Source organism: Pithys albifrons, chromosome 11 (genome assembly GCF_047495875.1).
Source record: "Pithys albifrons albifrons isolate INPA30051 chromosome 11, PitAlb_v1, whole genome shotgun sequence".
In the NCBI taxonomy this organism is placed as follows: Eukaryota; Metazoa; Chordata; class Aves; order Passeriformes; family Thamnophilidae; genus Pithys; species Pithys albifrons.
The window spans coordinates 26,857,902-26,882,822 of NC_092468.1; the positions used below are offsets into that span (position 1 = coordinate 26,857,902).

The 24,921-nt window shown below is 38.8% G+C and overlaps 1 protein-coding gene across 8 annotated transcripts in view; it reads left to right on the plus strand.

The window, feature by feature from the left end:
* HLTF (helicase like transcription factor) overlaps nucleotides 1-24,921 on the plus strand; it is a 34,011-nt gene that overhangs the window by 1,604 nt on the left and 7,486 nt on the right. For 2 of the 8 annotated variants that reach the window (XM_071566975.1, XM_071566976.1), the window contains exons 1-20: nucleotides 717-860; nucleotides 1,398-1,758; nucleotides 5,966-6,176; nucleotides 6,755-6,921; nucleotides 7,366-7,499; nucleotides 8,488-8,588; nucleotides 9,288-9,362; nucleotides 9,565-9,756; nucleotides 9,874-9,969; nucleotides 10,954-10,993; nucleotides 13,009-13,096; nucleotides 13,790-13,869; nucleotides 14,770-14,856; nucleotides 15,053-15,150; nucleotides 16,453-16,596; nucleotides 17,380-17,518; nucleotides 19,437-19,572; nucleotides 19,885-20,064; nucleotides 20,509-20,630; nucleotides 21,863-22,041. In XM_071566975.1, the coding sequence (XP_071423076.1) occupies nucleotides 806-860; nucleotides 1,398-1,758; nucleotides 5,966-6,176; nucleotides 6,755-6,921; nucleotides 7,366-7,499; nucleotides 8,488-8,588; nucleotides 9,288-9,362; nucleotides 9,565-9,756; nucleotides 9,874-9,969; nucleotides 10,954-10,993; nucleotides 13,009-13,096; nucleotides 13,790-13,869; nucleotides 14,770-14,856; nucleotides 15,053-15,150; nucleotides 16,453-16,596; nucleotides 17,380-17,518; nucleotides 19,437-19,572; nucleotides 19,885-20,064; nucleotides 20,509-20,630; nucleotides 21,863-22,041 (2,685 nt within the window). In that variant the 5' untranslated portion in view covers nucleotides 717-805. Of the gene's footprint in view, nucleotides 1-113; nucleotides 203-716; nucleotides 861-1,397; nucleotides 1,759-4,033; nucleotides 4,143-5,965; nucleotides 6,177-6,754; nucleotides 6,922-7,365; nucleotides 7,500-8,487; nucleotides 8,589-9,287; nucleotides 9,363-9,564; nucleotides 9,757-9,873; nucleotides 9,970-10,953; nucleotides 10,994-13,008; nucleotides 13,097-13,789; nucleotides 13,870-14,769; nucleotides 14,857-15,052; nucleotides 15,151-16,452; nucleotides 16,597-17,379; nucleotides 17,519-19,436; nucleotides 19,573-19,884; nucleotides 20,065-20,508; nucleotides 20,631-21,862; nucleotides 22,042-24,921 lie in introns of those variants that run through there. The other 6 variants (XM_071566978.1, XM_071566981.1, XM_071566977.1 and 3 more) reach the window with 6 other exon arrangements.

Consider the following 24,921-nt stretch of genomic DNA (forward strand, 5'->3'; position numbering starts at 1 on the left):
CCCTTCGGGCGGAGCGGGGCCGACCCTCGGCGGCGGGCGGGCCCCCTTCGGGCGGAGCGGGGCCGACCCTCGGCGGCGGGCGGGCCCCCTTCGGGCGGAGCGGGGCCGACCCTCGGCGGCGGGAGGGGGGCCCGGCGGGCGGAGAAGGGGTGGCGGCTGGACAGGCGCCGCTGGTTGTCCAGGCTGGATGTCCAGAGTTGAAGTGAGCAAACTCGTTTTCTCGATTAGCAGCCATGCCACCTGTAGGGGTTTTCCCCTTCCTTTCTGTCCTCTTTCCCCCCCTTCTCTCCTGTCTCCTCAGAGAAAAGGAAATGACAGATTTGCAATTAATAATGAGAACTGGTAAAAATAAAAATTACGAAATTGCTATTAATTATAATAGACAAGATCTTTTGTGTCTCTCATAATGCACTTTTTCCCCTTAACACTGCCCAACTGAAGCTTATCAAATTTATTTCTGATGTACTTCTGTGTTTAGAATTCTGCACAGAATTGTATTCTGTTCTATGGCCAAAACTTTTGTTGGGCTATTAATTCTACTGTCTGCTGGAAAGAGTTGTGTATACATAGGCCAAGATAGCTTTTGAATGATAAATTATCCTTTTACCACTAACTGGCTTGACTGTGTTCAAGTACTAACCTTTTATATGTGTCAAACTTGTTTATATAGTCTTTGTAACTAAATTTCTTGTATACCTTAACCATTCTAGCCTGATAGGTCATATGAAGTCAGGAAGATTTTTTTGCCTTGACTCTTCATGGACATAAATCTTTATTGAAAGGGTGTTGACCTACACCTAAAGCAATGACTGGCCCACAGAAGAGAAAAAAAGAGGCCTCTGCAGCATTGCCAGCTTATGGTAAAAATGGAAAAAAAATATTGAGCATCAACAAAGGGAGAAGGGAGAGGAGGTGTCATTGTAGACCACTTCTTTCACTTTACAAAATGAGTCTTAAGAAAGTAAGTTCTCAAAGCTATAATTTTTAAGTGCAGACCTTCTAAGAGAGACTGTGTATTCAGCCTTTCTCATGTATTCTTCAAAAAGAAATTACCATAGAAAAAGAAGTCCCTTAAAAAATTCTAAAAGGATTCAATATTCCATCACTGTCAGATATTTTGTTTGTTGTGGTGGGCAGACCCTGGCTAGATGCCAGGTGCCCACAAAAGCTACTCCATCATTCTCCTACATGGGACAGGGAAGAGAAAATACAACGAAAGGCTTGTAGGTCGAGATAAGGGCAGGGAAAGATCATGCAGCAATGACCATCACAGGCAAACCAGGTTTGAATTGGGAAATTAGCTTAATTTATTACCCAAGAGATCAGAGTAAAGTAAGGGGAAATAAAACCAAAATCTTGAACCATCTTCCTTTCACTCCTCCCTCTCTTCTTCCTAGGCTTTGCTTTACACCTGAGTTCTCTACCTCTCCCTGCCCCAGTGACACAGATTATCACAGGTTCTCTTGTCTCTACTGCTCCCTCCTCAAGGGGAGGACTTCTCACACTTCTGCTCCAGCATGGGGTCCCTCCCACAGGCTGGAGCTCTTCACAAACTTTGCCAACATGGGTCTCTTCCATAGGCTCAGTCCTTCAGCAACTGGCTGTTCCAGTGTGGCTTCTGTGGGGGTCACAGGTCCTACCAGCAAACCTGCTCCAGCCTGGACTGCTCTCTCCTGTTCCAACGTGGACTTCCCACGGGGTCATGGCCTCCTTTGGGCCCCCACCTGCTCTGGCAATGGGCTCCTCCATGGGCTGCAGGTCAGTCTCTGCTCCCCTCTGGTGCTTCTGGGCTGCAGGGGCACAGCTGCCTCCCCATGGGCTGCTCCCTGGGCTGCAGAGGAGTCTCTGCTCTCATGCCTGGAGCACGTTCTCCCTGGCCTATGGCAGGTCTCTTGGAGCCAGCTGGTGTTGGCTCTGTCGGGCATGGGGGAAGCTTGCAGCAGGTTCTCACACAAGGCACCCCTGTAGCCCACGCCCCCAAAACCTGTTCACGCAAATAGCCATATTGATCATGTCAGATTGGAAAATAACCAGACTGGAATATGCTGTTATTTTATAGATGACTTAAGTCTGTGTTTCTGGTATATTCCAGAGAAGGTAACAAAAATCTTGCAAGCTTTGTATGAAAGAAGAAAAATTACTGGAGTGAGAGGTGTTAAAGAAACAGTATGGGGATAATAAACAGTATAAATGAATGAGAAAAAGTGTTTGTTTCTGAAAGGATTTTGATATTTAAAATTGTTCCTGTTCAAATGTGCAGCAATCTTGAAGTGATATGTAAAAGGAAAAGCAGTGAACTGTACCAGTCTTAGCATTTCTGACAGCAAGACATTCTCTGTTGTAAGTTTTCATGAAACTGTGGATGTTGGAAGCTCAGTGTTAGACTCCATTTCCCAGGTCTCCTGGCTGGCCCACGAGTAATATTCCCTTTGGTCTTCCATATGCATTGCTTAATAGTTAGGAAGAAGTCCAATTTGAGGAAGAGCTTCTGTTAGAAAATTACTATAAATGAACTCTTTGTGATTCTTGGTTTTGATGAATGTGCAAGTCCTTATGGGAGAATGATCTATCTATTTTATCCTCAAAAAAATATCTCATAGTTTTCCAGAATCCTGCCTTATTATAGCTTTCCCTATAAGTGTATAGCTTTAATTGTAAAATCTAGAGCAGAAGTTTTATTTCAGTATTTGTGACCTGTAAATTTGCACTGACTAAAACGGGTACATGGACAGATTTTAAGCTCCATCTTGAACCACTGAATCTGTAAGAAAGTGTCAGTAATCGAATGAAAAACAGTCTTGCATAGAAAACTGCACTTCTCTTTGAGAGATCTTTATAGACCAAAATTACAATTGGCTTATAAAAGATGGAATAAGGACCTTAAACCATCTAAGACCATAACAATATCCATATAAGTTTAAAGAGAAGCAATTATGTATTCACATAGAATTTGGTCAAAAATCAACCTGACAGAGTTGGTCTGGCAAATCTACTATTAAACTAGACTAATTTCATCAGACTTTATATATCAGATACGTTAGATTTTAATGCTGGAACAGTTTGCCCTAATGATAATCTATACAAAATTTATTTGCATACTTTGAAGGATGAGTTAGTGAAAAGCTGGGATTTTGGTTTTTTTTGACATCAACCTGCATCTTTAGATAAAACTGTATCATTTTCTTTTATCTAGCATCCAAGTTCATCCAAAAAGACTGCTACATAAATGTGTGTTTTGCAAAACATTTATTTCAGTGAATAGTAGTGTCTGCCTCAACGAATTTGTGAAAGAATTTCAGTTATTTAACGGAATGGAATGGTACCCTGGAATGCTGGGTGAAAGTATTCAGTTTTTAGAAGAAGAAGCTTTTAAAACTCACCCTCTTTTTTCTTTTTTTCCTTCTTTCTTTTTTTTTAACATTAGCCCAGCAAAGAAGAAAAATTCTGTTTCACTCATCTGTTATTGGTTATGGCAAGTATCTGTTTGATTTTAATTGCAGGTGACTCTTACAATTTTTGGGAAAAGCTGTAGGAGACTTCAGAGTGGTTTCAGTTGTGACATGAAAATACTGCCTCCAAAGGCTCTATTCTGCAAGGTTATAAATGTTTTTGATTATCACTGACCGTGACGATCATGGATGAGCTCATAGATGCTTCAATGATTGTTAACATTACTATTTGTGCCTAAATTAGTGTACCATATGCTTTTTACCTATAGTGTGGCTGAGATGCTGCTTCCTAAGTCAGATTTTTATTACAACATAACCCTTCAGAAAATCACATTCTAACAACCTCATGCTTTGCCCTTTGCATCCTCGTTCATTTTCTTGGCATCTTTGCAAACTCGTGGACATTCTGTCTGTAAGTGACAGCTGATTGCACGCGTTCTTTGCCACTGTACAGGTTCTTTTACCACTAGCACTTCTCGGGTAAAGCGCGTGGCACGGCCCGGTACCCCCGAGAGGGGCTCGGTACCCCCGAGCGGGGCCGCTCCCTCCGCCAGCACAGCCCTGAGCGCGGGCTGAGGGGCGCGGAGGCGCCGCCTCTTCCCGCCTGCGGAGTTCATTGGGCAGCGCCCGGAGGCCCCGCGGGATCCGGGCCGCGGCAGCGCCGGGGGAGGCCATGGCGTGGAGCGGGCCCGGGTGAGCCGGTGGCGGAGCCGGGCCGGGGCGGGGCGGGGCAGGCCGTGCGGGCCCCCGGGGCCCGGGGTCGCGGGGCAGGCCGTGTGGGGCCCGGGGTCGCGGGGCCGCTCCCCTCGGGACCCCCGAGCGCGTCTCCGCCAGGCAGGGGCATCCGTGGCTCCTGAATAACCCCTCGCGGGCGCATTTGCAATGAGCTTGTTATAGGTAAAATTGACCGAATTATTGAGTCGAAGTCGTTTTGAGTAAAATTTGAAAGTATTTTATTAATAGGCAACTAAGCAAAGTCACAGCGCTGGGCTCAGTAGGGAGAAACTTCCCTTTTTCTCCCTGACTGGCAAAGATTTGGCAGCTTGCAGTCACAAGTTATAGTCCTTTTACTTCCTCTTTTCAGCTGGGGTCTTTTTCCATAACCGATTTCTTCCACAACATCTGCCTTGTGACTGGGGTCTTCTTTTCCTCTTCGGAAGATCGTATAGTGGTCTTGTGATGTTTTCAGATACGAAAATGGGATGGACAGTCTGGCTGCACGTGGTTTTAGGACACGCGGGGTCCACGCTATCCACCCATCCCCGATAAATGTTGTTTTATATTTAAACCTTACACCTTTTATGGAAATCACAAGGTACATTACAAAATACATTTGAGGACGTTCCCAAATAGTGTACAGTCCCATAGGATACATGAAGCAAAAGTATTTCAATCCTATTTTTGCAGTTCAGCCTTAGTTCCTCAAAACCAGGTAAGCTTTATAAATTTAACTTTATTAGATAGCCACAAAGCTTCTATCCCATAACAATAAGCTTTATTATTATTCCTTTTAATTGGTTTCGATGAGCAAATTTACTTCAGGTGTTCATTACAAGCTGAGTGCAAAGCCTTTTAAATGGTTGATTTTTTTTTCTGTCAAATAGAATGCTGATAATACGGTAATTTTAGGTGTAATTCGGAGAAAAATCCCAAAGTTTGCTGTGCAAGGCTCTGAATAGTATGGGGGAGCATTTTAATTGATTTTACTCTTAAAGTAATCCAGCAGCACAGTAGGATAGTTTTGAAATCTACCAAAAGTCGTTACTGTTACATACTGAGCTTTCACTGTTATGTATTACTTGATTGAAGCAGTCCATTAGCGTTTCAATCTTTGCTCACACATTGGTTACTGAGCAGGAACGTGTCCATCTCTTGGTAGCCAGTGATGTGAATTTCCAGGTGTATCCCTTCCCCAAAAGCATCTGCCCTGGCAGGAGTTTGTATGAGACATGCGTAGGTGTAATTACCCCGGTTAGGCTGCAGTAAGGGATTATCTCTAAAGTTTATAATAAAGTTGTAATGGATGTCAAGGTGCACAGGCAAGCTAAGTAAATATGCAGGGAACAGTTGTTTTAGCATTGCAGCATTTGTGGATACAGATGTAAAGTCATACGGAGTTAATCAGTTACAAACGGGTCATTTTAATCTTTTTCTTGGATGAGAAAAAGTTGTGTTAAGAAAATACAAGGAAATTTTGCTGTGCCAGATCTAATTAGAGATACAACTAAATGTGAATTCGTAATGTTCACAAAGATCCTGTGAGTAAAAGTAGGATGGAATGCACAAATACTGCAGTTTGGTCAGTTGTCAGCTCCGTATTATAGTTGGCTTAAATTAATTGTATTTGGGATTAAAAATGGCAGACAAAGTTTTCACCTAATATAAAACTTTTTTAAATGTTTCCAGGTAAGTGTTATGTGAGGAAAGTCATAAAATGAGTTTATAGATAGCCATACATAAAGAGGTAAATGATTACAAGGAAATTATTGTCCAATATGTTGCATTTGTCTTTGCAGAGACTCTTCAGGAGAATGCTCTCAAGATAACACCTGGAGTGGAGAGAGAAATTATTCCTGCTTTTCCTCTTCTGACTTTTGCTCCAGTCTTGGATTGAAAGACTTTGACTCTCTAGGTGACACCTCTGGAACAGAGGAGGATACGGACTCAGCTATCTTATATGGAACTTTGCGAGGAAGTGTTGTTGGATTACGATATTACACAGGGGTTGTAAGTGCTTGATAAATTACAGAGCAAAAGATAAAAGTTGTCAGCTTCAAAAAATAAAATTTAAATAAATTTCGGAAATTCATAAAACTCCTGACCAAGTATAATTCTAAGAGTTGGTGGTTTTTTGCATTTTTTCCCTAACTTACATTCTTAAAGAGAAGTTCTTAATCTGAAAACTTTTGTTCAAAATTTAATTAAGATAGCAAGCTTTCAAATCTAGTTGTTTTGTAGCTCTGCTCACTCACATAATGCTAATGAAAGTGACTGAAACCAAGAAATTAGGTTTTTAAACTGTTTACATGAGCAAAAAAAGGATGTTTATTACCTTTTACAACATGTTAGCTGTTGAAGGTAGTTCTTGCTCTCAGGAATACTTTTAAACTCACTGACATTTATCAGGGAACTCTTCTGTAATGTGTTTGGTATTTTGAGGAAGTAGTAGTTTATTAGGTTGACTGAACAGAGTGCTCTGGCAAAATAGTCTTTTAAGCTTCATGCTGTTTAGGTTTGTTATATTTCTTTAACTAATTTGCAATTAAATGAATGTATTTGGGTCTTTGTTTGTTTTGCCTTCTTAGGTTAATAATAATGAAATGGTTGCACTTCAGAGGGAGCCAAATAATCCTTATGATAAAAATGCAGTGAAAGTAAACAATGTGAATGGAGACCAGGTAGGCCATATCAAGAAAGAACTTGCAGCAGCATTGGCAGGGATCATGGACAACAAACTAGCAGTAGTTGAAGGGTAAGTGTGAATATGATGCTCTTGGTTCCATGAATATATGGAAACATTTTTGTTGCTACACTAGCAAATTCTGAAAACTATTTGTAAGTGTTCTCTTTTGACAGAAATTACAGCTCTTAGTAATGTGAGCAAAGCTTCATTTTTTCAGATTCTTTATTCTGTTGAACTATTTGAATACAGTTCATTCTTTCCCATATATGAGAAAATGTAGAGACACTAGTGAGAGCAAATTCCTAAAAGGGTTGTTGTGAAACACTTAATGGCATATTGTGATTTGTGTAAAAGGTTTACACAGTGTGAATACTATCACCTTATGTGGAACATTCTGTGTTTTGATGAAAATAAGCACTTTTGAGTACCTCTTGGTGAAGAAAGGTTTACTATAAAGAAATTTAAACAATCGAAAGATTGCTCCTGTGGGTTTTTTTTCCTGCTCTTTATCAGGGTTGTCCCTTATGGAGCAAAAAATTCCTTCACCATGCCTGTGCAAATGAGCTTTTGGGGAAGAGAAGAAAACAAGGAAGCAGTGCTAGCTCATCTAAAAAGACACGGATATAATTTAGCTCTTCCTCTGAAAGGTAAGCTTTTAAGTTTTGGGCTATTTTCATTTAAAGATATTTTGACTGAACTTGACACTGATTGGAAGAAATGTTTATAAGGTCTTAATGTTCATGCTAGACTTGTCATTCATAGAATGGATTTTTAACTTACTTGGGGCATTATGCAGAACTCACAGCTATTACTTTCGAACTTCATAAGAAGTATACTTTTGTATCCTGCCTTATATGTTACCTGCCAGCAATTAGAGAGGCACTTGAGCATCCTCAGAAATACACTAGCTTATATGAGTTCCTTAAAAATCCACAATGATCCCCTGCATCTTTCTAGATTTGTAAAAAAAAAAAAGTAAGAAACAGGTTAGACTCTTTCAGGGTGAGGGTTTCAAGGAAAGTGCTGGTTTTAGCAGAATCCTAGGACGTGCCAGGACTAGTGAGAAATGAGCGAACATTCAGTTTATTTGAGATGAGATGTCTCTGAACAAGTGAGTGTAGCAGACCTGATGCTTTGCAGAGTGAGCCTGACACAAAAAAACACCTGTGGCTCCTGGAACTAGACTTTGTTGAAGCTGTGGTAGTCAGGAGTAAGGATGCTGCAGAAAGAAATGTAGTGAGGGATAGATGTGTTTTACATAGAGCAAGATTTGAATTTTTACCTTGTAGATTCTACTCTGCATTGTTAAGAGAGAAAGAGTTTGGAGTGAAAAATTGTTTAGTGTCATCATACTGTCACCAAGCCAAATTTCACGTGATAACAATTTTTAAGAAACATGGTTGCCATCTGGAAGGATCCCAAGCCACAACTCATTGGCTGTGAGTCTTAATAAGCTTTGTGGAAAGCCTTTGTTGCCATGGAAGGTCAAGGATAAACTGAGGTTAAAAGGCAGATGGTGAAAAATACTTTATAGCCCACAATCTGACCAGCGTTGCTGCTCATGAACTAGAGAGTGTGGGGATTGGGAAGTTATCATATTCTGGTATTTTGAAATACTGTCTTTTAAATGGCAAGTAGGTTCAGAACATGGTTTTGGATCCAAGTGGATTTCTGGGAGAGCTGGTCCAAGCTACAGCGCCCCGGTTCATGCTGCTGTGCAATTGACAACTGAACAGGTTTGCATTTCACACTTACTCAGTTGAAAGATCTTTCATTAGTAAGATAGTGCTTATGAAGTGAAAATCTGTTGGTTTTTTATTTCTTTTCTTACCACAGATGTTCTTTGAGGTTACCTTGAGCTTTTGAACTTTTTTCATTTTTTATACTGTAAGCACACATTTTAGCTATGACAGCCTTGAGTCCTATGTAATTTTGGAAGGTTTTGGTTGTTCAGTAATTTTTTTTAATTGTTGTTGTGGCATGTTTTCTTTTCTCTGTCCTAATGCTTTACCAGCTAACAAGTACATTCAGTTCTCAAAATAAAGTCAGACTTGCATATTTTGCCTTCAGATTTGGCCGAGGTTGATAAGTGAAGGGTTTGGTGGTGCTTTGGTTTTGCTTTTTGTTTACTCTTTCAAACTAGAGTGAAATAGTTTCTTTAGTGAGTGTTGGACAAGGATATGAATATATTTAGCAGTTCCTTCTGAAGCTCTTGCTTATATTGGCCTGTGTTTTTCTCAGTAAAACTGAACTTAATTTTTATTTGGCTGTAGTGTAGCTGACAGATTCCAGCAAATCAGATCTAAAATGGTAGACCTCTATTTACTGATTTCCATATGTCAGGTAATTGTAATTTACTACACTCATTGTTTATTTAGTGAGGTTATTTTTAATTGCAATACTTCTAATTGCAGTTTTTGTGTTCATTTATGCAGCTTAAAGGTGAATTTGACAAATTGTTTGAGGACCTAAAGGAAGATGATAAAACTTCTGAAATGGAAGCAGTAGAGGTATTTTTTAAGCTAGAAACTGTTTTCTTTAAAAATACAGTTACTTAAGGATCTAGATGTATATTTACCTTTGTCTGAATACAGGACATATTTGAATCAGAAAAAAATCTAGTAGATCAGAGGACTTTAAAAAAAGTCTCTGGAAAACAGAATGTCGTATTTAATCTGACAATAATACATAATGTACCTCTTGGGTTTGCAGGCTGTTGGTACACTTCTGCTTCCCCATCAGAAGCAGGCTTTGGGCTGGATGGTTTCACGTGAGAACAATCATGATTTGCCACCGTTCTGGGAAGAGAGAAATAACTTCTATTACAATACACTGACAAATTTTGCAGAAAAGAAACAGCCCAAAAATGTTCTTGGAGGAATACTGGCTGATGATATGGGACTGGTAATACTTGCCCAGCTTGAATTCTTTCTAACAGAACGTATATGCATGCTTCTTGGCAGTCGGTCATTTGGTTTGGTTTTGTCTGTGGAAAAGATGATGTTCTTTTCTATTATGCAGGGTAAAACACTTACTACTATTGCATTGATTCTCACAAATTTTGAAGATGGGAAACCCCTTCCTGTTGAAAAGATCGCAAGTGATAAGTTTTATGAGGTGAGATGAAAGAAGAAGATTGTTTTAATGGTTGATAGAACAGTTAAAAATACCTCTGCCTAGCAAACTTCTTATTGTGAAATTTTTATATGTTCTGTAGAAAAAGTTATTCAAGTAAGTGAGATAAGAGGAGCTTGGGTACATTAGTTGAAGATGGGGGACTGTGCTACTTTAGAGTGTATAATTGAGCTGTAGACTGTGTTATTCCAGGAGTGTATGCTTAAGTATACTCTGAGAATTTATGAAGACATAAATGTCTTCATTCTTAAGTTTTTAGACATTCAGAATTTTCTTACAGATTTCTCCTATAGGCAAGTTGTGGCTGCACAAATAGAAGTGATGTTATTTCTGGGAATATGCTTGTGTAATTCCTGTGTGCTTTGGAGGAGGTACCTGAAACAGCCCAAGCAGCAAGCAGAGGGTCTTGATATAAAGTAAATAAATAAATCTCAGTTTATATTTTTGCCAAATATTTGAAAGGAGGAGAGGAAACTAAAGTTGGCGAACTATGACCAATGTACAAACTCTTCTTAGGTATTGTAGTTCAAGTGCTTTTTGCTTTCATTATGACGTAATTTGCAAGATGGTGAAGTAAGCTAAATGTTAGAATTAGTTGATGTTATGTGCAACATTCCCTGATAGCGTGAAGGCTGGGGGGTTTGTTTTGTTTTGCCATACTTGTCTAACTTGAACAAAATAATGCTTTGTGTTTGGCCTCAGAATGTTAATTGGGAAATGTTATTAGTGTGTTTTCTTTCTGGGACAGCTATGTAGGCTGAGTTTCCTCTGCTACTCCAGAGTTTCATTTGAACTCTATATGTGGCTGCTAAAAAAAAAGTTATCAGCACCTTTAAATGAGTGACTGACTTGGCACTGGGCAAGCCTTTCATGTTTCAGAGCAGTAATTAATCAATGGTCAGATTAGTATAATAATGTTGGCATTTCTTCCAGCCGTTACACTAAAAAGTTTGTGTTTCTCAATAGGAACGTGATACGAACAGCGTTGGACACAAACTGTGTAAAGGTGACAGCAAACTCATCTACTGGTCTAGTAATGTTTGCATGATAATTAATGTTATTACCTGGGGCGTTATTCATCTCGTCAGTGCTAGTCTTCACAAACTCTTGACAAACTATCTTGAAGAAGTAAATAAAAGGTGCCTTTAAAAGTATTTCAGTTGACACATGAGAAGATAAAGTGCCTTGTGATAGAGTTGCACCCTTCTAGGAAAGTTACCATGTTCAGGATTCTGAGATCTCTGCTTTCCTTTTTCATTCCTTGCAGTAAAACAGGAGTGCTTATGCTTCTGTTAGAATCTTATTTATTTAAACAGTAAACTTTAGTAGTTAAATTGTAATTAGGTTCTGTATTAAGTCACTTTTTTTGGAAATACTTTAAAGTAATGAGGAAATTGCAGGTATTTAGAAGGATTTTATCCCACCTGCAGTTTTCAGGTTGTATTAGGAGAATTTGTAGATGTATATATGTGGTAGTTTTGGCTTTAGGCCTCAGCTGGGCCTAGATTTAGCAGGCCCAAAGGATGTGACATAGATCAGAAGGGACAAGCGTCACCTGACTTAAGCAACCAAAGAGGTATTTCATATCATCTGACATCATCAAGAAGTGTCAAGAAGTATAAAAAGAAAGAGAGGAGGAGCTCCTGTCTCTTTTGGTCTTTGCCTCAATCCCATAAAGATGCCCTGCCCTGCCAAGATCAGGCCTCGCTGCCATCCCCGCTGGGTTATCCAGGGAGGGGACATTTGCTTGTTCATTTCCCTCCTCTCTTGCTGGGAGTTTTCTCTGGAAGAGTTTTTGAAAGGTTTTGTGGGGTTTGGGTTGTTGGAATCTGTGTTAGTTGGTTGGGTGACTCCGTAGTTATTGTTGTTATTCTGGTTTGAAGTTTTCTTGCAGTAACATTTGCTCACTGTCCTCCCATGCAAGGAGTTTTAATATGAACGGTCTGACTGGAAGCAGATGAGAAATAGAACAGGCCAATAAGGAGAGAGCACATTCCTATGAACTGCCTCTGTGACAGTTTTGTCCATACTTTGGAAGGGAGAAAATGCATACTTTCATGGGGGTCAATACAATCTTTACCAAAGCTGAAATGCCTAACAGCATCCAAGATGATTTTTTTTCCACAGCATCGAGCATTTTAACACATTACTGTTAATAGCAGTGAGGGAAGAGCCTGTTTCTACTATTATTTAATCTGTAAAAGTGGTGATAATGTCTTTCAAAGCCTTAAGCCCTCCTGCCCTCATTTCGCATTCTATTGGACATTAAATTGATATCTATTTCTTGAATCTTTGCAAATTTTGCCGTCTTCAGGATTGTATTAAACTTTCTTTTAATTCTGCAAATACATATATATTTACTGAAGTATAAATCTGGAATTCAAGCATGAATATGAATTTACTTAGCTGAGTGACAACGAAACTATTTCTGCAAGCAATACTGCTTTCAGTTTTAATATCAACTCTGTTCTAATACCTTTTTTTTGTTTCCTTCTGATACACTGTTTTTGTCAGGGTGCAGAGGTGACTTTTTGTTCACTTTCTAATAGAAGACCTTAAAAAACCCTCAACAAAATGAAATAACTTCTCCCCTGCAATCTGTGATGTTTTCACATTGTTTTCTGTTGACATTGCTGTTGTTAGTTTAGGCAATATAGGTATCATTATTGGTATTCACAGGTTTGACCTGTAAAAAACCTTTACAATTTAGTGTTATTCAAAACTTTACTCTTACTGTTAATGGCACAATGCTTACGTTTGCTTTTTCGTATTTTCTCAACAGTTTGCTTTTGACTACCTGCAAACTCAGTACGCATTGTATTACTTTGTAAATATCTAAGACTGTTTTAAAGGTATTTTTCATTTGTGATCATAGTATCAGTGTGGAGTAACAAGTATCATTAAACAGCTGAAGATTGTTTCAGTAGAAGTTTGTCCTTGATCCAGTTATGCTGAAGTTGGTTTAGTAACTAAGCTAAAAACTGTATATTTTTCATAAGTACCAATTTCTTCTTTATGAAGACTCTACCAGTGTGATGGAGCCTGATGTTTCTAATGTGGAAGAGTTTGGAACTACTCCGTTGAAATACTTGAGTTGTCCTCCTATGAGGTATATAGCTGGAATACTCTTTTTGTTGGTTTGCTACATAGGTTTTGAGTAAAAATAAAGTGGTACTTGGTTACGATTAACCTTAGTCTAAAATGTGTACCTTCCTCTTCCTCATCTTTCAGCATGCTATGCTTCTGCTTACATTTATCATGTGTTCTGTATTTGAGTTGCACTTTGAAATATATTAAAAAAGCATTAACCCATTCTGTGTGGCTTGTGTCACTGCATGCTTGGATATCTCTTTCAGAAGTGAAGGTGCCTGGTAACATCTGTGTGTGGCATCTGAAAAGCTGGCTATGAAGTAATCTTCTTCTGGTATCAGTTGGGTATTTAAGTGATTAAGAAATTCTTTGCAGGCATGCTTCTGACAGAGACAGCTTTGATCTGATGAAGTTGTGAAACTTCTTGTGTCTGAACCTTCCCACCACAATAGCCCCTTCTAATTGGTGTGAACTTTGGTGATAATCTGGAGCAAGTTTTATGAGTGCTGTTCACCCTGCAGCTCTGTGTTCTGTGCTTTCCCTTTTTCTAGCCCTTCTATAGAGAAAATTTTCAAATCATGGTATCTTACTTGCAATATGAAATTAATTTGCTTTCTGCTCATGAGATTTAATGTGTAAATTCAAGCAGTAGTAACTTGTGTGTTTACTTTGTTCTGTTTTCATTTTTTCTTTCTTAATAATCTTGTGTTAGAAATCAAGCCAAGAAACCCAGATATTTGGGAAGCAGTGATTTGAACGAGTCTGAACAATGCCTGCTGCAACAACCAGAAAGTAAGTTGCAAAAATGCTTTTGTGTTCTTTGTAACTGGTTACAGTTACACCTGGTGTCTTCCTTTTGGAGATAAACTGAAAAAGATTTCTAATTAACTGGAGAAGGAATGAACTGAACTACTTGGGGGTTTTTTGTTCTTGGTTGGTTGGTTTGGGGTATTTTTATTTTTGTTTTTCATTTAACCAGAACTTTAAGCAGCAAACTGTAGAAATTGCTGAATGGGAAAACAATATTTCAGTCCTAAGTGTTGTAGTTTCTGTCCTTAGCCTGAAGGAGCAGTGGTGTAACAAGGTATGAGCAGGGTCAAATGGACAATGAAAACCAGAATTGCTAAGATTTTTAGAATTTGACATAAGACTTGTTGTGAGGGCAGTAGGGTTGGAAAAAAACCTTTTGTCCATCATTTTTGGCAAATACCTGAAATGTGATCATGAAGAGGTGATAATGTGTCATTTGTTGAACTAAGTATCTTGCATGGAAAGAAATACTAAGGTCTGCAGGTACTCTGGAGTAAGTACAGTTTAGGCTTAAAGCACTTGAAGTGAAACCTGTGCTAAACTATGTATTTTTAGTGATTGGTAAACTGCATTCCTCTGAAGATTTATAACATAAAATAGATGTATAATATACACTGTTCCTGCATACATGCATGTCCGAGGTCAAGGAATGTCTGGAGGACAGTTGTAGCCATGTGGTTTAGTTTAGGTAGCTGTTCCTGTGAGGAGCAGTGAGTTGGACATGTTGATCTTTATGGGCTCTTTCCAACACAAGAGACTCTATGTAACTATATTGGAGAGGTGAAGTAGTTTGGCTAACAAGTTTGACTTTGAAATGTGTCATAAAAATAAATGTAGGCATATGCTCTGCATGGTGTGAAAAATCTGTTTGGCTTTTTACAGCAACTTCTTGTGTTATCCAAGATCCAGGTTTTTCATCTGTTCCTCTACCTTCATCTGGTCGTTTAAAAAGACAAACAAAGAGAAAAGGTAATGAAGGGATAAATAGATAATAGCAATTTCTGAGGTTTTTTATGCTAAAATGAGTTAATAAATGAAGCTTATCTCTTTTTTAATTGCTTTAATGCTCTTCAAGTGAAGAACTTCAGGGATCTATAAGTTCCTTGAACTTCTACTTTGCTTTAGAGTGAACTGTTTTGCTACTAAATGGCTTCTGTTTTCTCAGGTACTGCCTGTGTTCAGTCAGTTGAGAAGAAATATTCTGATAATGGCCCCAGAGCAACACTGATTGTATGTCCACTATCTGTCCTAAGCAACTGGATTGTAAGTGCTAAGCTGTTTTAATATGTAAATGTAATCTATATTGATTATGATGATGTAGAAATAATACTCCCTTTAGTCTCTCATGATAATAAAAGGTCGTGGTTTTCCTTTTTATGAAACAAAGCTGCTTTCACAAGGGAGATTGATTTGATAGAAATACAAAACTAGACTAGTATAGTAACAAGAGTGCAATTCCATGCTTTTGACTAGGCAGATTCACTTTGGCACTTTTGGAACTTATGTGATTTAACTCCTTAAACGAGCTGAGGAAGGGGGAGGAAGGAGGCAGTTCCTTTTTCTTACATGCTCAGAATCAAATATTAGTGTACTTCACTGATAATGCTTGTGACAGTTCATTTACTAGAGAGTTGAGTACTTTGGTGGTACTGGTGGTGATTTGTGGGAGTAAGTCTGGTGAGGTGAACAGGCTGAAGGACCCTTCTCAGCTCAGTCTCTGCATTAGTTAACTTTGTTTTTCATGACATTTTGAATATAAATACTGAGATATCTTTAACTTTCAAGTTATATTTCATTTGGAAGATTTTGCTGTCTGTGGTTCGAACATTAGTTTAATCTTTGTAAGTAAAGCATGAAAGTCATTTAATTGAGCAACATCAAATAGTGTAAATAAAGTACTTTTTGTCAATTCAAGATGAATTAAGTATTTTGAAAGAAAACTTGAGTCTAGTATTTCAGAAATAAAATTGTTGATTTTTATTGTCTGTCAAGATTACTATATGCTGAGTCTTTCACAGAGCAAATGTAGGGAATATAAACACTGATTTCACAATTAATAATTGAAATTTTCTAAGTCAATTTTATGTTAAAAAAAACATGAGGTGGTTGACCCAGTAAGTAGAAGAAGCAGTAAAAAAAGCAGTGAAAGAATAAACAAAGAAATGTTGAATGTAGAAAGTTAAAAAGAACACCAAAGCTCTTCCATTACAGTTTGTAAGGAACAGTGCATTTTGAAGTGCATATACCATCAGGATGTAAACCAATACAGTGCAAGAAGTAAAGCTAGAGTTACCAGAACGTGATACTGTGTCTGTTACTAGTGATTGAGGTGACTGCTTCTGGTCCCTCTTCACACCTGGGTGGAGAGGTAAAAAGCAACCCAAATTCAAATTGCTTTTTTATGTAAGTGGATGTAGAATGTCACAGAGCTAGGGGAAGTGGGTTTTGGGTAAGGCAACTTAGAAGAATAATGTTACTAATAATAAAACTTACAAGAAGAATAATTCTAGCAATTATGTAGAAACACAATATGGTTTTGATGACTTTTGACAACTTTTCTTTCAGGACCAGTTTGGACAACATATCCGCCGAGATTTTAATGTAAAGATTTATGTTTATTATGGTTCTGACCGTAGCAAAGACGCGTCGGTTCTTTCAGAACAAGACATTGTCTTGACAACATACAACGTCTTAGCTACTGACTACGGAGTAAGTAAATGAGAATATGTTTGAAGGTTTCTTGCTGTTTAAGACTTGCAGTGTTTGGGCTAATGATGGCAGTATATTCAAGTGTTATTCTGGTAGGCAGCCAAAAGATTATAGCTGTGGTTTTGCTTTACATACTTTCTTATGTGTTCATTGTGGTAACAGAATGAGGTTTTTATTAACTGGTCCTGTAGAGAAAATTATTTGATTGCAATTATGACAGCTTGAGGAAAAGACTTTTTCAGGATAGAAAAGAGTAGCAAGTATGCAAATCTCCCCAGATCTTGATGGTACAGAGCTCCCATTTCTGCTTTCCCCTATCAAATTCAAAGCATATGGAGCATATAAAAGTATGATTTCATAGTTTTTATTGCACATGGGTTTCAACTAAGTAGCTCATTGCCTGAGACGTATTTGCAAAGTCATGTTTTCATAGAAATTACAACCATTTTTAAAAGCCTGAAGAGTACGTCTTTTAATAGGATAAAAACTTTTCATTTGCTCTATGATCCATTTTCCATATTGAAACGCTTCTTTTCAGCCTTAGCTTATTTTTGCTGTAGCTCAAGTATGAGGAGATCAGTAACACTTTCCAGGAATCATTAAATCTAAAAGCAGGAAGGCCTTACTCTTAGTTTTGCCTCTCTGTGCTAATAAGTAAACAAGATGCAGATAAATACTATCCATTTTTACTTGTGGAATTGTTGTATTAATATGTTGCTTAATCCAAAATGCAAAAAAGGTATTTTAATTTGAGTCAAATACTAAAAAAATACTGTTTTTCAGATCAAAGGTGATAGCCCTTTACACAAAGTCAAGTGGCTGAGAATTGTGTTGGATGAGGGGCACACTATACGAAACCCAAATGCTCAGCAAACTAAAGCTGCCTTGAATCTGGAGGGACAGAGAAGATGGGTACTCACAGGTGAAATATTTGCGTCCAGAGGAAATGCAGTGCAAATTACCTTAGTATAACACCATCTTGTGTTTCCCACATATTGTTTCCATTTTGCCTTTTTTGGAAATAGTTAATGTCTGTCTATCTCAAATTCATTTGGAATGTTATCTTTGAACACTGATTCAGTTTTGTCTTCATTTAGTGGTTTTTGATTTTGTTTGCTTGGTGGGTTTTTGGTTTTTTGTGGGTTTCTGGTTTGGTTTTGTTTATTTGTTTGTTTGGGGCTTTGGGGGGCGGGGGTGCAAGTTTATTTTTTTGGTTTTTTCGGTTATTAAAATGGATGGAGAACTTTCTGAACAGCAGATCCTAGTGAGTCGTAATCAGTGGCACGGGGTCTAGTTGAAGGCCCATCACTGGTTTTGTGCCCCAGGGTTCAATACTGGGCCCAGTGTTGTTTAACTTGTTTGTGATTTGGATGAAGGGGAAGATGCCTCCTCAGCAAGTTCTCTGATGACACAAAGCTGGAGGAGTGGTTGATTCCCCAGCACTGTTCTATCCTTCAGAGTGACCTCAGCTTGGAGAGATCACGGAATCACAGACTGTTCTGAGTTGGAAGGGACTCGCAAGGATCATCAAGTCCAACTCTTAAATCAATGGCCCATACAGGGGATTGAACCCATGACCTTGGCATTATTACAATCAGGATTTAACCAAGTGAGCTAATCTCAGTGATGGGCAGGGAAGAACCCCAAAAATTCAACAAGGCCGAGTGCAGAGTCCTGCACCTGGGGAAGAATAACCCCATACACTGACACAGACTGGAGGTGACCTGCTGAGAGCAGCTCTGTGGAGAAGGACCTGGGAGTGCTGGTGGACAACCAGCAGCTGTCCATGAGCCAGCAGTGTATCCTGGGGTTCAAGAAGGCCAACGGGATCTTGCTTGCATTTGCAAGAGCATTGCCCATGGGTCAGGGAAGTGATCCTGCCCCTCTGTTCAGCCCTAGTGAGGCAGAGCTGCAATGCTGTGTCCAGCTCTGGCTCCTCAGCACAGCAGGGACATGGAGCTCCTGGAGTGGGTCCAATGGAGGCTGCAGAGACGCTGAAGGGACTGAAGCATCTCTGTGATGAGGAAAGGCTGAGGCAGCTGGGTCTGTCCAGCTTCAAAAAGAAAGGGCTGAGAGGGGACCTCATCATCCATGTCTGTCAGTGTCTGCACGGAGAGGTGTAGGATGGACCAGGCTCTGCAGAGGGATGCCCAGCAATGAGACAAAAAGGAATGGTCAGAAACTGATGCGCAAGAAGTTCCACCTGAACATGGGGAAGAACTTCTTTCTTGTGCAGTGACTGAGCACTGGAACGGAGACCACAAAGGGTGTGGAGTCTCCTTCATGGACATATTCCAGAACTCTGGACACAATCTGGGGTGACTCTGCTTGAGCAGGGAGGTGGGCCCAGAAGACCTGCTGTGGTCCCTTCTAGCTTGACGTCTTCAGTGATGACAGAGAAAACTCAAAATAACAAGTTTGGTGGAAGCACAAGTGAAAATGGACCTATTTATGAACTTAGCAAATTACGTCTGGATAGAAGCTCACACCAATACATACTTATCCAAACCTCACTAGCTTTGTGAAATGTAATGGGCATCATAAAAACTGCCAGAGACCATGCAAGCATATGATTCTTGAATGTAATTTAAAGATCAGGACCACTCTTGGTGAAGCTGAAATGGAAAGATTAATATCAAGGTATTCCTAACACTGAGTGCTGCAGTTTGCTCAGTGTTAGGTATTTAAGTGTATTGTAATATTTTCCTTAAAAAAAAAAATGCGTTAATTACCTGTCAGCCTAGTTTTGAGATTAGGAGAACACTCGCAACTTGCACTTCGGCTAAAAATCTGTGAGTTTTAGTTTCTTTGTGGTATTACAGTCTTTGTTTTCTGTTTAGGCACTCCTATTCAGAATTCTGTAAAAGATTTGTGGTCTCTTATTTCCTTCTTAAAACTGAAACCTTTTACTGATCGAGAGTGGTGGTACAGAACAATTCAACGTCCAGTCACAATGGGAGATCCAGGAGGACTTAGGTATGAAGTGTTCCCAAAGGGTTTGTGAATGACTATGACTGGCAGTGCTTGGGAAAAGTGACAAATTAGTGTTTCACATTTCAATTTCAAATGAATGTGTCATCAGTTCTTATGTCAATTTTTTTTGTTCAAATTTAATAACTATTAAATAATTCAAATTATTTAATATTTCAGATTAATGACTTATATTGTACTACTGGGCTTGGAATTTGTACAGAACATGGATTTATGCAATAAAGTGGAGGGAAAAAAAACGCCAACAAACAAGCCAACCCCAGCTGAGCAGTATATTGTCTCTGTATGTATTTTTAGGCGTTTACGGTCTCTGATGAGGAGTATTACCCTGAGAAGATCTAAAACAAGTCAAGTTAAAGGAAAACCCATTTTGGAGTTACCAGAACGTAAAGTACTTATTCAGTATGTTACGCTTACAGAGGAAGAGAGACAAATCTACCAGTCTGTAAAGAATGAGGGCAAAGCTACTATTAGCAGGTAAGTCAGAGGCTTTCTTTATCCTGAAGGTCAAAATTCGATAACACAGACTTACATTTCAGAAGTTTTATGTTAGCTCTAGTAGCCAAGTGTGTCAGTTTAAATACTGTAAGCCAATAATCGCAAATTAACTTGGCATCTGCTCAGCTCTGAAGAGTGAAGCAGCGAGTGTTAGAGAACTCTATATTAGAAGTTCCGTCTTGTGAGAACGGAAAAGAGATGCCACATATGTAAAGAATAGCATTAAAACTTTTTTTCACCATGCATTAACATTTCTTCTAGTAGAACATTTTGTCCCTTGTTTAAGAAGAGGATATGAGAAGATGTAGTCTGAAGGAAAAATAAAGAATCAGAACGTTATTGTAACATCTAAACTCTATCATGTAGTATCATCTGTTAGTTTGGGCTATAGTATTTCACACTAACAATAAAATTCTTACTCAGATTTTTCAGTGAAGGGAACGTACTAGATCGCTATGCTGACGTCCTTGGTGTTCTGCTCAGATTGAGACAGATTTGCTGTCATCCCCATCTTTGTATGAATACCTCGTCTAGTTTTTCAGCTGGTAAGTGAATACTTTTGGCTCATTTGTTTTTAAGAACAAGAGCTGACACTTTTTAGTCAAGAACAGAAATATTTGTGTTTTCCAAGCTTTCTAGCTTGAGCCATGCTCTTCAGCGTGGATTATTGAACTTCCGGCTTCCTTCAGTTACCTTTATTTTTTTGTACTGTAATAGGTTTGAATATGTTTGAGGAGGGGATACTTGAGCACATACTCACATATGAACGAAGTAATGAAGTATGAGTAGTTATGAAGGCCAGAAGCAGGAGTTAATAAGCTTTAACAGCCCATACAGAAATAACCAAAGAGGATCTCTGCATAACCAAATGCAGAAGGCTTGTTAAAAAGCAACATGTCTGTTATTGTAATAATTTACAAAAGTGCTTTTGCGGCAGATTTTTTTCTTTGCCTCAGGAGAGAAGATGTAGAGATTTGAGAAATGGCTTGTAGTTTGGTAGCTGTGTCAGCAGAACCACTGCCTTTTCAGCAGAATAGGACACTGTTGACTTTGTCATGCCTGTAAGGAAGGGTGAACACAGAGCACTGAAAGGAGAGTAAAATTTTATTTTTGACAAGCCAGAACTGTACAGCTGCTCAGTGTTACAAATTTGTGTGCATTTCTTTCAGAAGCAAGTATAATCTGTTGGAAATACTCTAAATTTGAGAATTCACAAATTTAATATTTAGAAAAAGCCAATTTTGAGATGTTCTTGGTGTATAGGTGGGATTTTTCAGGAAACTGAAAGACCAATGAGTTATGGTCAGAACCATTTTTAGAAAGTTGCTGTTTATCTTCCTTAAAATTATAGGATGGAGAAATTATTTCATAATTGCTCAGTAATTATTTAGAAATTAATCAGTAACTAGTAAGTATGACTTGAATTTCTTTACTGAAGAAAGCAGTCTTAACTAGAAATAGTGTCATATTCATAAGACTGTTGCTACTTGAACAGCTTCCATATGAAAATTGCTTCTTCCCATTAGCATACAGTTGAGGGTCTTTGAATTCTAATTACTGTTTTTCCAAGTAAGATTACTCTTAATGTGTTTTGAAATAATAGGTCAGAATTTTCTGTATTATGAAGCAGCCTGTGTTTTTGTACATTGTAGGCTACATCCTCGTGAATAAACTGTTCTAACTGCATTTTGATCAGTGGAACTGTTTTGATGCATGAGAGCTCAGAGTGTTTCCTGTAGGCAAATCTCTGGGTTTAAGTTTGTTTCTCTATTTGCAGATAATAAAACCCCTGAAGAACTGCGTGAGACATTAGTGAGTAAAATGAAGTTGGTTCTGAGCTCTGGTTCAGATGAAGAATGTGCAGTTTGCTTGGAATCATTGACTCTTCCTGTGATAACACACTGTGCACATGTGTTTTGTAAGCCATGTATTCTTGAAGTCCTCAGAAATGAACAGGTTGGTTGTTCTATGTTTACAATTAATTGTAATAGCTATTCAAAAGCAATGAACTGGTATCACCAGAAGGCCATCTAGCTATTGTTCTTCTAAATCATGGCGAACTAGTTATCAGCTGGCTTATAAAAGCTATTGGCCTGAAGTCAAACTATGGAGAGTGTAGCTGTCAAACTAAACAGTGGTAAGGTCCATCAGTATGTTCAAAGACTATTCTGTAGTTCTCACCTTACTTTGTCCCTGGCGTCAAAGTGTGCAGCACTGTACACCTCCTATGCTGGATGCTTCTTCAGTGCTTGTATGGGATGTAATGTATGTGTATGTTGTTGTGCTTAAAAGAGACTAAAGCTGTGTATTGGAAGTTGACTGTTGAACTGAAATTATGTCCACACTCCATCTTGCAACCTGATAAACTTCTGCAGTGAAATAACTGCCTTGTTAGAGGGCCATCTTCTCTGGACGGTATCCAGAATAAGCTTATGGATGGGCATCTTTTGACTGCTTTTTTGGAAACCGCACTATTTGTTTTCTTGTATGCTTCTAAGCCATACTTTTCCTTCTCTTTTGCCCTTCTTTCTGGAGCAATATAACAGTATGGTAGTCTTACCATCTGTAACCAGTGCTGCTGCACTTACTCTCGGGAATTGTTCTGCCTCCTCCTAACCAGAGAAGAGCTGCAAGTGCCAGCCTAAACCTGGGTGGTGTTCCTTATTAGGAGGCAGCAGGGGTCAGATTAGTCCATGCTTGCGCATAATCAGTCAACAAGACAGAGGTTGGAAGTGTTGTCTGGCTTGTAGATTGACTTTTTTCCATTTCCAGATACACAAGGTTCTGATGCAGATATCCCACTCCAGAGTTTCTGAGAAATTTGAGGGAAACTAGTGATTGGAAATTATTCTCTGAGGAAAGAGCACTTGTGCTTATTTCCAGTGCAAAGGTTCTTGATATGTCTGTGGCAGAATCAGTGCCCTTATTGAACCTTCAGGTGTTATTAATGTGCAGAGAAATAAATTGCGATATGATATGATGGAATTATTATAGTATATTACTTGACTGTAAAGTCAAGTTCCTTATTATGTTTTGCCTAGAAAGGACTGTGGAATCTCCAGAACCAGTGCCTTTGCCCAGTCCTGTGTTGTTCCATAGATTACTTTCATTGTAGTGAAGTTTAAACAGAGGTGGGTGTAAATTCTGCTCTTTTGAATTATTTCTGTTCACTGTTTCTAAAACAGTGAATTAATAAGCCTTTCTTACCTTCAAAATTATTTCTGATTTATATCAATTCCCAAGGAAGTATTTGCAGCTTCCAGCCAAAACACTGACTGTATTGAACACTGACCGAATGGGTTGAAGGCAGAAGATTTGACAAGGAGGTGTTTTTCTTTGGTTGTTTTTGCTCAAGATACCTTTGCAGCTGAGAGTGCAAGAGTAGTGTTTCAATGTGGGAATTTTCATTTTCATACCCTGTGTTTCCTTTGGATTGTTTTCTGTCTGTTGAAAGAAATGGAATTCTCTCAAGGAAGATAACAGAATATTGTTAAAGACATAAGAGCATTCTTTCCCTCTGGCCTGACGGGAAGGGAAATAAAGAGTTCAGAATTGAGAAAACACAGGCTGAAGACTCTTTTGCATATGCATTAGGCTTTGGTACGCAAGTAGGGCAAGGCTGAAGCCTTCCTGGTGCCTTTTGCCCCTGCCGAGTTTGGACTTCGTGTATGTGTGTTCCTGCAAATGATGGAATAAATCTATCTTCACACTTCAGTTGTGAGTGGTGGCTGTCTTGTTAACCTGGGTCTGTCAGTGTCAACACCGGCACACATGGAAATTCCAAAGGCAGGGGAATTCAGTGTTTCCACATGGTAGGTATTTTTGCTAGTACTGCATCTCAGATGGTTAATTGTGTGCCTGAATGGTTATAAAACAAATCTCTCCTAGTAAATAGCTCGGGGAAGTACTTTCAGGTGTCACCTTAAAAGCAGAGGAAACCAGCAAAGTGCATACCCTCTCCCCAAAACAGCTTGAGTTCAACCAGGATTCTTCCAGGCAAGATGCCTGTGGTTTTCATTATGGATACAAATGACAGTGTGAAGCCCTCAGTGAGGAATGAAATGTGAAGCTGCAAACACAAATCTGCTGAGGGAAAATTTAGCCTTTCATTGCATTGTGAACTTTGAGACCGTTTTGTCTTTCTAATGTTAACCTAAAAGTATTTACTGAAATTGGAAAAACTTCTTAGTAGTTAACAGCTAGAGAGTTAATACCGCCTTCCTATCAGTGTTCTGCTGACGCTAACTTCAGACTTGTGCAAATAAGTAAAGATTCTATGCAGAAGTCCCAATAAAGCTCTTACATCTCTACAGTAATCTAATGCCTTTGTGTATTAACTGCATTCTTGTAAAAGCTTGCCACATACGCATTAAAACATTTTTTCATCTTGTAGCTGTTGATCATGACACATTTTTTGTCATTTTCATATGCTTTTACTACAAGTGTTCAATGTCTGTGTTGGCATTGTTCAACATTGTTTTGTGTTTCATTTGTAATTGCAATACTGAAGTGGAGAAGGGATGCAGAAAGATGTGTGTCTTTTTTATTTAAAAAAAGGCTCTATGTGCATTGTTAGGATTTTTTTTCCCATAAAACTTTTTACAGATTTAACAGAGTTAATTTATTTTGTGTTGTCACTGAAGGATTTCTGGATTGGTGCCAGATCAGGAATGGTTCATTGGTCCACTACATTTGGGAGACTGTTATTTCAGATTTGTTTGTATTAAGATTCTGTCTCTTGAAAGGATTGCTGTAATAAAATTAATGTATTTAGACTGTGACTGCCGGCCTCTTTCATTGGCTGGCGCTTCATTCCAGATCAGCAGCCCCCAGGAT